At 33.5% G+C, this 14,806-nt stretch overlaps 1 protein-coding gene across 2 annotated transcripts in view; it reads right to left on the reverse strand.

Moving 5' to 3' along the window:
* Positions 1-14,806, reverse strand: part of LOC142974673 (thrombospondin type-1 domain-containing protein 7A-like) — a 117,968-nt gene that overhangs the window by 69,986 nt on the left and 33,176 nt on the right. For both annotated transcript variants that reach the window (XM_076117130.1, XM_076117129.1), the window contains exon 2: positions 7,966-8,067. In XM_076117130.1, coding sequence (XP_075973245.1) covers positions 7,966-8,062 — 97 coding nt within the window. In that variant the 5' untranslated portion in view covers positions 8,063-8,067. The remainder of the gene's footprint in view (positions 1-7,965; positions 8,068-14,806) is intronic.

Below are 14,806 nucleotides of genomic sequence, written 5' to 3' on the forward strand. Positions count from 1 at the left end.
CCTGCAGTAAGAAATACTATTTTGTTTTATTACTTTAAGAGGTTATTGTTCTCAATAATTGAGCGTATGAGAAAATATTATGCTTAGTTTGGTATGTAAATGAATGTACTTATCCTCATATGTCGTATTGAAACTGAAAAATATCTGCGTGTTACGCTTTCACAGCTTACCTACGTTATTGATTTATTTTATGACACTTCACATAAAGATAGTTAGAGACAAATAAAGGGCTCTAATATAAATTACTTAACTTGCCAATATCCGTGCAAAAAATCACAGGTCAGTTAGTACCTATATTATGAGTAAGTAATAAGTATCAAAAATATGTGTAAGCTTCGTCAGTAGTGCTGACCGTGCTCCATAAATACCTTTGTAATTCAGAATCAAACCAAACAATGCATTCGGGCCTAAACCACATGTCTATTCCACTATTATCACCCCATTTCAAACGCAATTTGCGATACATAGCTGGGCATATTCCGGTAGGTTACTACTTACCCTGGTAATACGATGCAGTGTACGTGTTAATATTGATTTAACGAAGTTAAACCCATCTGCCAGTTTCGCGGTACACGCTACAACGCCACACACACGTCCATATTCACGGGAATGTGTAAATAGGTTTATTATTTGTATATTGAGTTTGGAAAATCGATGATTTGCTGTCCATTAGTGGCGAAGTAGTGGTAAAGTTTTGTATTTTGGGAACATATTTTGCCGTAGGTAGGTAAAAACAAAACTTATAAAAAAAATTGCTTTATCAATTAAAAAAGAATTGCCTTGTACGTATTTTTTACGGATACCATGGAGGTACTCAAAGTCATTATAATTTAAAGACCTCGTGTTATCTCTAGCATTTTATTTTATATTGAAACAACATTAATATAATAAAACATAAAAATCGAAGGCAACCATGTTTCTGGCCGTTAGTGATCGCAGCTTTACCGTGTACATTGTCTATGGTACATCGGTAAGCTTGTTTGTCTATGGCTGGCTGTTTGCAATGCTGTCTATGTGCGGACACGCGCGAAATGTTCCAAACTTGTACGAATACCTCTCTATTTGATTATAAGTTTTCTAGGTGTCTGTCTGAATTGCAATGAGTTTGATTACTTTGTTATAAAACTAGATAGATTTATTTGTCGAAATTTTCTGAACTATTTTTTATTTGAATTGAATGAACTAGTTTAGGTATGGAGAAAATCCAATACCTTTTCGTAAAAAAATATCAATAAAATATTATTACACCAAATATTCGCGACCCAGTTTTGCGCACACACAACGTGAGTTCAATGTACTTGTATCTAAATTTGATGTTTTAAACTTCACAGCCGGGAGAAATTAACCAACAAATTACCATGTTTATAAATTAAACATTGTAAGAAAATAACGGCGTTTACATCAAATAATTAAATAACATCTTGTACGTTCAAAACATGAAGCGAAACTTTAATAATACTACGGCCTTTGTAAAATACTTTTACTTACAAAGAAAAACTATTTACTTAGATCGTAATTTGAGTTATTGCCTTGCTAACTTGTTCGCTGTATATTAATTTAATACAAACTGTCAAAGAAGACTAACTAAAAGATCCTAGAAAATATTCTAGGCATGAACTTCTAGGTATAAAAACTAAATAAGAACAGCTACCTAACTTTTGTAATTTTATTTAGTACTAACTTCTGCTTCGACTTTGTTCGATTGAGATGATTTTTTTGGGAATATTTTTTTTTAGTTAACACAGTAGCGTAAGTATATAAACTACATGACTTGTGTGTTCTCCAAAATTCATTTAAGTACTAAATGAATTTTCAAATCAGGGTTAAACAATAACAAACATATATTTTCACAAAATATCGCATTTATTAAATTGTTAGAAGACCAAATTACAATATGTTTAAAGGAGTTTATATTTTCAAAACTTTACACATCGTAAAATACTGGAGAATGGAGGTTATTTTTATTCCCGCCATAACATAAACATGACGTTTCGTTGACATATTCGAGGCAAGGGTTTTACGTATTCAGCCTCATACAAGATTGAATTTATCAAAGTATGGAGTCTTTGTATATTACATTTATATATACAAAAATGCTCGTAGACTAATGTACGTATTATTACTTCTATTTTATTCCAATACTCGTATTAGGCTTTATTACATTATTATTTATTTACGAGAGTTCCTTCGCTGTGTTGCCATAAGTGGAGAACAATAGTTGCGTTTGTTTTTGTTATTCTATAGTTACATATTTTGGTGAATGTTTGTTGATGCTGTAAAGTGAATTTCAGTAGAATAGAGTGCTCTTTTATCGATGAGTTTTCATAGTATTACAAATTTACTTTAATTTACTCATGCTCTTCATTTGGCAGACGTGAAAGACAAATAATGTCTTCTGACCTAGGTAGGTACGAAAAAATATAGTGCCTATAGTTACTCCGTTTCAGCTAAATAACAAATTGATTCAGCAAATACTTTGTTTTGTTAATCGATCTAAGAGGGGGTGAAGCGATACCATGAAAAAAAATGATTAAAAAATGGTGGTCAGAAGTTGAATGTAAATATATTTCATAGCTTTGTTTTCTCTCGTTTGGTAACGCAAATGTTTTGAGTTTTGAATTGTGATTATTGTTCTGCATTTAATGTTTTTTTCATGAAAGGCTGGAACGATTTATTACGTTTACCGCAGAACCAAGTTATAATTCATTCATGAAATTGTTTTCAGATAGGATTCGGTGCTATTTTTATTTTTGGACGAATTTTTTTTACGTAATTCATATTTTATGTCTCATGGATGCAAAATAAATATTATGTTACGCGAAGCAGAAGTAATCTTAAAATATTTCGTCGCGATCTGTGTAAAATCACTAAAATCGAATATCTTTCTTTATGATTACAAATCGTACAAAATTATAACCAAAATAGCAGATTTTAAGCAATTAAACTTATCTTCAATCCCAATTACTTTCTTCCCTTAGATCAAATCCATTCTAGCTACACTACCGAGTCACAAACTCCACTTTTTATCAAAATATTCCTAGAGCAATTTTATACATCACTGCTTATGACGTTTATACCCACAGTTGTAAGAATTTATATAAGTATACAGTTGGGTTGGTGTCCATTAGCTGACCGTATTGCATTTAAAATGACAGGAGACGACGGTTTTCGCATTTACTGGCCACTACTTATGTCAAGGACTTCGCAAAGTACTGCCACAAAAACAACGGCAAAATTCGTAAGTTTCTTAAATTACAAACCAAGCTCATTCTTACTAAAGCATGTAATAAATTGTTGGAGATACAATGGACAATAATCTAATATACATTAGAAAAAGACGTGGGAATCGAATCTGGAACTGACTGACACTGCCGACCGCCCACAAAGTCAACCATTTTTTCAAACTTAGTATTTTTCCTATACACCGTTAAGTTACGAAACCAAATATTTTCCAAGTTGAAAGGAATTATATTTCTAATTCCATAGAAGATAATAAATAACGGAAGTGTGACAAAATGGAATCCGTTTTGAAATTAAAAGAAAAGAGAATAGCCGGTGGAAAGGAAATAGGGTGCGACGAAGCATAAAGCCTTCGTGGAATAAAAGATATAAATTAACGACTGACCTACGGATGTTTGTTGCGTAATTTTAACTATTGAGAATTGTTTTTAAAAGTTGCGTAATCTGTTAGACGTTTTTATATTCAGATAACTTTCGATACTAGGAATACTTTTAATTTTTTTGTCATTGTATGGACTGTTTTACAAAGGCATAGTCTTTATTTATCGAATTAAGTTATCTAAAGTTACGAAAAATGCCTGTATGCCCCTTTTTACCCCAGTTTCTGTTTAAAATTTCGTACCTATCGTTAGTTGTGATTCTTTCTTAATTTAGACCAAGTTGGGCCAACCCACTAGTAAAATAATAAAAAAGATATAGGCCATATCTTTAGAGATTTCATATCTAACAGTGCAAGATTAGTAATACACATTCTAACTATTCACATCGTTAAAAAATATGTCCAAAAATAACATTTCAGAGTGTACGTGTTTCATAAAAACTTTTCCCCGCGAATGCAATAAAACCGATACTTCATATTGGACGTTTGAAAACTCTCGCATCGATAAATAGTCGGCCATTTGTTTCGCAATGTTCTAACAGCTCGTTTTAATCGAGTTTTAATATCAAAGGAAAGCAATACGTGGCTTTTTTATCGTATTTGTTCCGTGTTTGTTGTTTGTATGTTATTAAATATGCACCATGATATTAGCGTTTTAATTAAAGACATAAAGGAAGGATGAATATTTTCAAATTCTCTTTTACGAATTATAGTTTGTGTGTGTAATTATATATTTGTGTGACTGAATATAGCAAAAAGTCGCTACAGGACGCATAGAAAATGCGAGTGATAGAGTGGAAGGATGTTGTCTTAATTATATCTGAATCCAGGGTCTTATAGCTGACTATCACTCTCACTGAGTTTAAAAAAAATATATTTTTAGATTCATTGTTGAGCTTGAGTGGAAAAATAATTATTGTCTTGACCGAAACTTGCTATATAAGTAGGTACATAAGCAAGCAAAGGAAGAAAACGCATGTTGCTGATTACATGAATTTCATTTTATCACCCTTAATATTATTTTTAAGTATCAAGCTTTTTGTAAACTAAAGAGCCTTAACTTAAGAATGCTAATAAATTCAAAATCCTGTTTACATAACATCCATGTTGAAAAGTTCACGACCTTTAACCGTTTTTGTGATAACATTGTAAAAGAAAAGGCCGTCAGTTGATTAAAACAGCGCTCAACTTAAATTATCTTTGTAACAAAATTAATCTTAGGTTCACCAACAATGTTTACTTATAATTACTTGAGGAAATTTACAAGTGTTTTGTTAAATACTTTCATGAAGTATATAAAATATTGGTAGTTCTAACGGGCGAAAATTTCGATAAGGGATTTTCGTTATTGATCAATTTTCTATCGTTGCGTTGTCTAATAAATGTCCATGATACTGTTTACGCTAATTAATTATCTTATGTGTAAGTCCAATTTATGAAATATATATTTTTTTATCTAGCCTATTTCTGTGTCCCATTGCTGAGCAAAGGCCTCTCCTCTCCTTGACTTCAAGTCCCCTCGGTCAATTGCTGCTTCCGTCCTACCTTCCAGGAACGCGTCCATGTCGAAAATAGGATATATGTTTTATTAAAATTCGTTCAGTAATTTTTGCGTAAAAGAATAACAAACCTAGGTACTTACTCACTAACACATACGTACGTACAAATAGCCATCTTAAAAAACTTTCGCATTTATTATTTTCTCTGCCTACGACTTCCTGCACGTGGAAGATTTCTCTGTATGTCAGGAATACTCTTGTTATTGTTTTCGTAGGTAACTATGACATGAAAATAAAACCCCTTAAAAAGTTTATTCATTTTCTTATAAAAAGTGAGTGAATAATTAATTCATACATCACATAGTAGTACTAGGTACAATCATCATCACCGGAACTTTTCTCTACCATAGCAGGGCAGTAGTATAAGCTGGTAATTTATATACAGCTCGCAATAGAATAAATTAATCTGCAGTAGCAAAAAAGTAATTTTCCCCGTGTTTGGAGTTCTTTCAGGTTTTCTCTCAAAGAGTTTGCTAGAATTAATCTAAAATCAAGCAAGAATATTTGTTCACCATTAGTGAACGAAACTATTAAGTATTAAGCTCAGTTTTTCACTCTTCATAGAGAATATTAAGCAGACTGTTAATTAAAAATAGTTTTATCGTGGCCGGCAGCCGCGGCGCCGGGCCCGAGGCACGCTCGGAAGCTAAACTTATAAATAAAAATGTGGAGCTTTTGAACTTGTACGATATTAATATTTTCGATGTGCCTGTACTTGGATCTTGAAACTGATTTTTTAAATAGGTGTCTTGTGATCAGTATAAGTATTATAGATACCTTAACTTTTGTCAGTGACACCTGCGCCGAAACGTCAAGTTTTCAAAGGATAAGAATTTACTTATAATAGATATTGGATACTCACTGTCTTACGGGAAAGTTTCGATTATTTATTCAGCGTTTTGTCACGTTTAGTAAATTTTGAAACTATACAGGAATAAAAGAGACTTAATAAGGTATACGGTGATTGCTATAAATTATTTTTGCTACTATATTTTAAATAAATAAATAATGCTTTATACTACAGACTAAGTTTAATTGACAAATAAACTAGCGAGAGATGTTTAACAAAGGCAATAGAAACTTTCTGTATATTTCCTTTTTACTGCATGTTCATGAGTAAATTCATATTACGCTAGCTTTCTGAGAATTAAACGCATTCCATAAAAGCAATTAAAAGCAAGGCAGAAAATGCAACATGAATACTAGTTATTAATGCATTTCAATTATGTTTTTCTATTGTTTTATAACTGCGAGATTGCTATCAAGCTCTATTAATTGGGTCTGCGAATCAAAGGTAATTTAGTATGAGAAAGAAACTATTTATCGTTACTCATTTTACTTCCATGATTAGCCTGAGTATTTGTAATGAGTCTGGACGTTAATTAGAAAGATATGTGCGCTAGCTGTTGCATACTATTTCCACCGCGTGGAATGATTCCTGGGATAAAAAGTATCCCATGTGTTTTTCCAGATTTTTAACTACTTGTGTGTTAAATTTCATCAAAATCTAGAAAAAGAATTTACATAGATCTATCCTTACAAACTGTTTCATTTATAATATTAGTACAGTAGAATTGTAGAGTAAATAAGTTTGTTCATCAGTTATCTGGCTAGCAGTCCAAGCTCTACCTAATTTGCAATCAGATGAACGTGTGTGAGTTGTCCAAATACATTTATTCCTATAGTTACTAATGTTCAAACTGTCGAGGGCAACATCGCTAATGGCAGTATTCGTCACTAATTGAAAATGCATGTATTAATCTGAGCAGATTAAAAATGCACGAGCGACCACTCAGCGCGGTGCAACCATTATATTGTGAAAGCCTACCAACGAATACTTTATATGATTTTATTATTGTTTTGAAAACTTTTAGTGATGTCGGTAGACAAATATTTTTTCAATGTTATAAAGAAAAAAATAGATAATAGCTTGCTGTAAGGCCTTTGAAAAGTGGATTTTGGTGCTCAATTTACGTCATCAGCGGTTAATCGTTTTTGAGGTATTGTTGATTGTTCTATATTACAATAATAATACACTGTTCTTAATAAAAGAAAAAAAAAAAGTTAATACGGAAATAAATTATTAGAGTGCCCGCCAATACGGAGTTATCAAAAGTATTTTATTAGTCTTTCCTAATATAGAAAATCTTTGTGTTATACTAACATAAATAAAGATAAAAACATGAATTACAAACACTTTAAATTCCATCCCAAAATCTTTACAGATAATAGACGATTGCATCAATTTACCCATTTATCATGAAATTACATGGCAACATACAAATTCTAAGCAATTCTATTTACATTAAGATAAAAGGCCCTTAAAAATGAAATATATTTTGATGATAGCTGTTTTACTGTCAGCTTAACTGCGTTATCTACTTTATAACCGGGATAATGGCTACGTACATGTAGAATTATGTGCTACGAGGGTCGTAGACTGCTACGAAACAGCTACGGTGCTACGCGTAGTAATTAAGCTATGTTTTATTAAGAGAGTAATCTTCAGATAGTATTTTTTTGTACATTGTCATTAAGATATTGTTAATATAATAGATTCGATGAACTATTTGTTACGCTTACGTTTTCTCAGGCTTTCATCTTAATCGATCCGTTTCGTAGTTATCTATCAAAAAATCTTACATGATTGTAAGCTGTAAAAACGAAACGTACAAACAGCGTCTTTCATATTTATGATTATAGATTATAAATAAGATTTTAAATTTAAACAGGTATAAATAAATACAAATTCTCCAATCAAGTCGGACGTCATATTTATGAACTCACCTGCGACGGGTTCCAGCAGACCCTCAGGGTCGGAAGCCTCGTCAGCGGCGGCGATGACCAGCGCGGTCGCCAGCGTCACCCACCACGCACCACTCATTTTACCTGCAGCAAATAACATAACACTGTTATGAATTATATTACAAAGATATGGTTACACAACAGTTTTCAAAACATTTTTACATAAGTTAAACAAAATTGCTATTTTAGTAAAGTAAATAGTAAGAACAAAACAATTGTTTATATCTTTGACCCACCAGACCGATTTTCGATGAATCGAAAGTATTTTGATCAATAAAGCGAAAATCTACAAACTACAGAAATTAGTTACAAGTAGGCGAGAAATCATTCAGCGCTGTGAATGGAACAGCAGACCGAAAAAAGAGCGTTATACAGGTGACGCAGTTTAATTATTTATTATGGATCTCCTACAAGAAATACACTTAAATATAAGAGTCTATTTAAAGGCTACGTTTCCAAGGATGTATGTCTACGACAGTACCCTCGCCCACTATTACTTGAAACTAACACTATTAATGGCGAAACGCGAGAGTATTCCATACACCTATGCTTACACCTTCAGGTATAACAGGCTTGATGTTATTTATGTGTCCAAAAATCACTCAACACAAAACATTACATTAAACGTTTAAACCGTAGCGAAAATAGCAGTTCAATTTCACCACAGCTCTATACAATAGTTTCGTATTTCGGTAAACTGTTTCGTACAACTTAATCTAGCAATAGTACAAAAATGAAGTAATAAACGTGAGTGGGCGAGGTAATAACACGCCGGTCTCGTAATACAGCCGCAGTTGAGAAAGTTACTCGCTTCTGAAACTGATTGTTTTCAATACGCGTATACTTTTGTATATAACGTAGCAATGCAATGTAATGGAGAAAGGTAGTTTTAAGTGGTTTAAAGTTTATTATTGGTTGTGACGATTGCGATATTTTTATTCAGGTTCGTATTAATACGAACCTAAGTAATGTGTGTGATGTGTTGGTAAAGGTTGACGATAGGTTGTTATGTATCTTAATTTTGTGATGGCATTGAACCCTACTTAAATCCTAATGACTTTAAAACTATTAAGGTATACGTTATTTGTCTTACTTTTTTGCGCGACATTATTTACGGTTTTTTTCTTTAAAACCAAATAAAAGTATATACGTAGGTATGACTGCCTCTGTGGCGCAGTGGTTTAGGTCGCCACGCCGATACCACTGCAACGGGAGGTCGTGGGTTCGATTCCCACACGGGACAATTATTTGTGCGATCCACAAATAATTGTTTTGGGTCTGGTTGTGCTTTGTGTCCGTTGTTTGTATGTTTGTAAAAGTCCCCGCGACACAAGAGCAATTCTTAGTGCGGGAGTTGTCTTTTTAAAAAAAAAAAAAAAAAGGTCATACTAAATTTTCACAATGTACTTTACATGAAGGTAAACTTTCGTATGTGACTTATACATGAATTGTAATTACTAATGACATCCGAATATCATAGAACCATTTATAATTATAACACTACATACAATAACAAAATCTACCGAACAAACTCACTAGTATCCACATTTCCAAAGCCTTCTATAAAATAAGTAGCTTATCAAAAATAGTTGTGAGAGAAATTCCTCCTTGACTTAAACACTGCAACTTCAGAGCCTTAAAGTAAAAGTATCGAGCGATAGTGACAACTTGATGTCTTAACTTTATTAACTCCGGTTATTGTTCTACTTGAACTTTGCGTTAAGTCATTGATTTTATGCGCTTGTGTTCGTGTTTGTTGTAGTTTGTAACTACCTTAATGTTTTGGTAAGAGAGAAGAATGTTCACGATGTAAAATTTTGTTCGATGTGATTTCGTATATTTTTTTCTCAATATCATGTCTCTTTTGCTCTAAAAATGGAGCGTATGGAGTGTATAGTTAAGGAACTAGCTGTAGTTATTATCAAATTATTAGTTCTTTATTAATATTAATGGTATGGTGTGATAATAGATGTATATTTTAGAAACTAGTTGCAGTCATCGTCAATAACAATTGTTAAGTATCCCAATTTATATCCGCAGATTTATACTCAACTGTACAATCTAGTAGCATGATATTTTGATCTCACAAACTTTTGTATTTTGTACTATAATAAACGTTTTTCATTTCATTTTCCATTAAAACACCCCGCCAAACATACATCGAATCTCAAAGTACTTGTATGTTCTTCGCATCATATTAATTATCATCAAATTTCTCCTCACACATTCTCACTCGCTTCATATCTTCACATAACTGTTTTACCTGTAGTCTAGTTTGTGTGGCATTGTGTCAGGAGGACTGAGCTCAAAGGGAGGTCACCCTTTGTGACAAGATGACGCTTTTATCCGCCCTCGTGACTCCACACAAAAATATTCCGATGTTAACACGTTAATTTCTTTACGGAGTCTTTTGAAATACTTGTTTTTGAGACACGATTGTGTTCTCATTGAACTTGTTTTCAACAACAGCTTTGTTCACATGGACATGTCTTACTAATAATAAAGAACCTGTATCTAGAATAAACAGTTCCCGTTTTGGCAACTTCTTTATGAGTTCTGCAGTTTTATCGTGAATGCATAGCGTAAATATAGAGGACATTATTATCGTTTTTTACCGGCAAGGAAGAAAGATGTAGTGATAATTTCCAGTTCATAAATTTTCTTAAACCATTTTTTGTTTATCCTAAAAATACCTACTCTCTAAAGTTTTGTTTTTCCATCGTAAGGCCACAATATACTACACTAGCCACTATTATTTTATCTTTGCACACTAATATTAAGCAGATGAAAAGCTTTTCATTTACTCTGAATCTGTTCGTAAATGAAGCCTGTGTTAAAACTAATGTATTATTTTACCTCAAAACTCTATATTACAACTTCATTAAAACCTAGTCAAAGCTTTGAATCCATAATTAAATTAACACTTCATTATGATACAAACATAACATCACGCCTATTATACCCGAAGGTTTAAGCAGAGACGAATGAAGTACACATACGTTTCGCCGTAAACAATGTTAGTGTTCATTACTTTCTTTTTTTAAAGACATCTGCCGCATTAAGAATTGCTCTTGTGTAGCGGGGACTTTTACAAACATACAAACAACGGACACAAAGTACAACCAGACCCGAAACAATTATTTGTGGATCGAACAAATAATTGTTTCGTGTGGGAATCGAACCCACGATCTTTCGACGCAATGGTAGCGATGTGGCGACCTAAACCACTTATATAACACACACAAATACTACCTGATTATAAACTAGAGCATAATAACTATTATGTATGCTTCATATATAATGAATTTATATGCTTATGTACATACGGATAAACACTACGCTAACTAAACAATGTCCGAGCAAACACGAATTAATATTGACTTAATGGTGTAAACACTAATTACAGTATTACATATGATAATATAATCATATATATTATATCTACTGTACGATCATTGGCGCAGTAAATTCTTCTATCTTAATATTCAACTTTTGCGTAGCCCCTTCCTGTCGGGAAGAAATCCTAGCCCAGTAGTGAGTCATCTACGTTTTCATAATTTCGCAAAAAAATTACTTTATTTTCAAGCGGCGAGGAAGCCTTTCAAAGAACTATACTTATTTATAGTTTCTTAGTTAGGACTAGTCTTAAGTTAATATTGTCTTGAAACAAACGCAATAGCATTTACTGATTAAAGTCCATTTATGTACTGTTCCTACCTGTACCTACAAAAGTAGTGTCTGCCATTAAAATTGTAATAACAATTAAAAATATAAAATATAAATGGTGTTTCACAGTGTAGAGTAACGTGGCAAGCCAACAGTGGAGTCAGCTCAGTCAGCGAGTACATCGCGTTCACTGACTCGACCAAATTTACAACTCAACAGTTTTTCCGCCTTCATTAAATCAAGATGATTTCACCGTATCGACGAATGAAGTGAATGTAATGAGTGGGTAGAGCAGAAATCTGTAGCGGAATTGTCTACAGTCGGTACTGTCGCGTATCGAGAGTTTGACGTTTAAATTGTACTGCCAAAATTGTTCTTACAGAGCCCGCTAGGGGCGCTGTTTTTATAAAGATGTTTTGAAATAAACCTAACGCAAAAACTTTCATTAACTTGTCACAATAGGCTTGAGGACACTGATTCAATTTGCCTACTGGCCTAACAAGTACCTAAAAGCTATCAATATGCTTTGAATTTCAACAAAAAATATAAAATTAAACCCCTAGCTTTTGTGGTAATTGCAAATATCTAGTAACAAGTTGTTAAACGAAATAAAAAAGGTAAATCCTTATTGCTGTCCCACTGCTGGGCAACGTTCTCCTCTCCCTTATCCTAAGACTTAAGGCCTTGACCAAATATGATAAATAAATTGCAGAAATTACCGTAAACGAAAGAATGTAACGAATTTCATAGCTACAACGAAAGTAAGACTCATGATCGTCTTATACGATTGATTGGATCGTTGGAACGTTTCAAGTACGTACACTTTCACGGTTACTCGAGTTGAGGAAGTGTTAGCTAATAAAATATGCTCACTGGTTCCTTGATTTATTGACGGCTGAATGTCGAGAGGAAACGCTGACGGCACAGAAAGTAACTTTAATTGGAAATATCTGATAATTAAGATGGTTTGAGATGAAAACGAGAGCATGATTTAATGGATAATAACCTAATTGGATTTTATTTATGTTAGCTTTTAAGAATATTGAATAAACATCTACACCATATATAATGAAAATGAAAGTTAACTAACTTAATATTGCAACTGATTATAGAAGAGTGCATTTCCTTGTACAAGATTCTTCAATTAAGAATTGAACCAACGGCAGAACGACAGAACTCTAAAGCAATGGTAGGGGGCTAGGAGCACGATGGAAACACATCCGCCATATTTAATAATCCATAACAGAAAGCGGCTGAGTAAAAGTGAGTTTATAAATATGTATTCAACGAGGTGAACTCGCTCGCTAATCGCAAGCGAAGCGTTGTCGCTACAACATTTAGGGAGCACTTCAAGCTAAGTACAGTCTTTTCTCCCCCCAGGCGTTTCCATTAAAATTGCAAGAGCTTTGCCTACTAAAGGACTCGCTGTAAAGAGCTCAGGAACTGGGTGACTTACTGCAAAGAAATCCTTGCTTTTTGCTTTCCCTCGTCTAAATTTTTTTTGTTCTTGTCTTGTAATGCATCACTTTTTACCGCCACCTGAGAGTCCGTGGCGTAATTGCTCATAAAAATTGTAAAAGCCACGTCCCCAAGGTGTATTGTGATAAAGTGTGTTCCCGCACTCAGTCTCCCGCAAGGGTCTACGCTGGGACCGCTTCACATGATCCGAATTTTTAGCAGTTTGTTTTTGACGTACATTTTTGATGAAGTTGTTTCAACTCTTTAGTAAAGATAATACATTGATAAAGCCTCAGTAGAATATAGTATAGAAGGTGTAAGGAAGTAGTCATGGGTTTCCTGCCATCGTTTTGTGTATGGGTTTCCTGCCATCGTGTTGCGTGACCCGTACTTGCTTGTTCCGGGTTTGGGCGTTGGCTTCTCGTATATGTTTTGGTAAATGCCAAGTAAGAACGTTATAATATTGTTGTGTAAGAAGTTATCTTTTGTAACAATTGACTTATAAAACGTAAATTGGCTGATAGGAATGTCAACAAACTAGTTCGAAAAAATAAAAAAACTGTTGGCAATTAATTTCAAAAATGTCATGTGACAACTATCTCAATGTAAATCACCGATAGACCAGCAAACGACGTTACTTAAAATCCATTGTACCACTCGCTGTTATTATTTCAAGATAACCCACTGGTTTCTTCAAAAATGAAAATAACGAATCTACGAAAAGAATTCAGAAAAATCTTTCCCGCGTTAAATCAAAGTGGAAACTAATAACTTCTAACATTCCGACTATTACTAAAGAACTTCAATAGTTTTGTAGAACAATTGGGTAAAGTTCCACCTTTGAGGCGAGTTCTTTAAGTATTTTTAAAATAAAGTTCTTAGTGCTCAAGTACTTTTTCTTGTGGAGAGAACAAGCGTGTTTCAAAGGCTATGTTCGAATGGTTAAGCAATTGTCGGAGCTTTGATGTGGTTAGACGGAGGCCGGAGTACGTCACGTGTGAAGCTTCTTGATTACTTGGTGGATTTCAACGCCGTGCTTCCTTAGTTGTGTATGTCTGTATGTGTTTTCTGTAGAAGCAAGTAATTACATAAAATTTACCAACCCCTATGTGTAGAAAGCGTGTAGACGCATTTAATGTTTGTGTAATTGCATCAGTAATAGCATTTGTTTTGCAAATTATACATATTTGTCGGTTAGCTAAATGAGTAGTTTAACGCTATTTTGCCGGAAAAATATCGTGCTATGCACGCTGTAAGACATAAGTACACGTAATCTGTGTATTTGCTTCCGTAACTTTCGTTATACACCGAATTCTTGTGGTAGAGTCTTTTCAAATCATTCCAAGACCACCAAAAAAAAACCAGTGAACTATTTTTATGCCAAGTAATATTCCTCTCTTTGAGTTCTATCAGATTTCATATAAAAAATAATTTAGCAAAACTAAAATACGGTAATAATCGACATTTATAATGATAATGAAAACGATCGCAATCCGCCATGACAGTGTACGCCCATCATCGTGGCTAAACACTATTAAGCACTGTGCTAACGTGGCCCGCGTTAATAATTAGCGATTTGGCTGAACCTCACTCATTTAGGCTAATGCCGGTTATACAGCACTGGTTTGTAGTTATATTGCTTACTGACACTAATAAACTAAGTACTGTGATAATATCAAAAAAGTTGAGTGATTTAAAG

The sequence above is a fragment of the Anticarsia gemmatalis genome, chromosome 8 (genome assembly GCF_050436995.1).
Source record: "Anticarsia gemmatalis isolate Benzon Research Colony breed Stoneville strain chromosome 8, ilAntGemm2 primary, whole genome shotgun sequence".
Taxonomy (NCBI): domain Eukaryota; kingdom Metazoa; phylum Arthropoda; class Insecta; order Lepidoptera; family Erebidae; genus Anticarsia; species Anticarsia gemmatalis.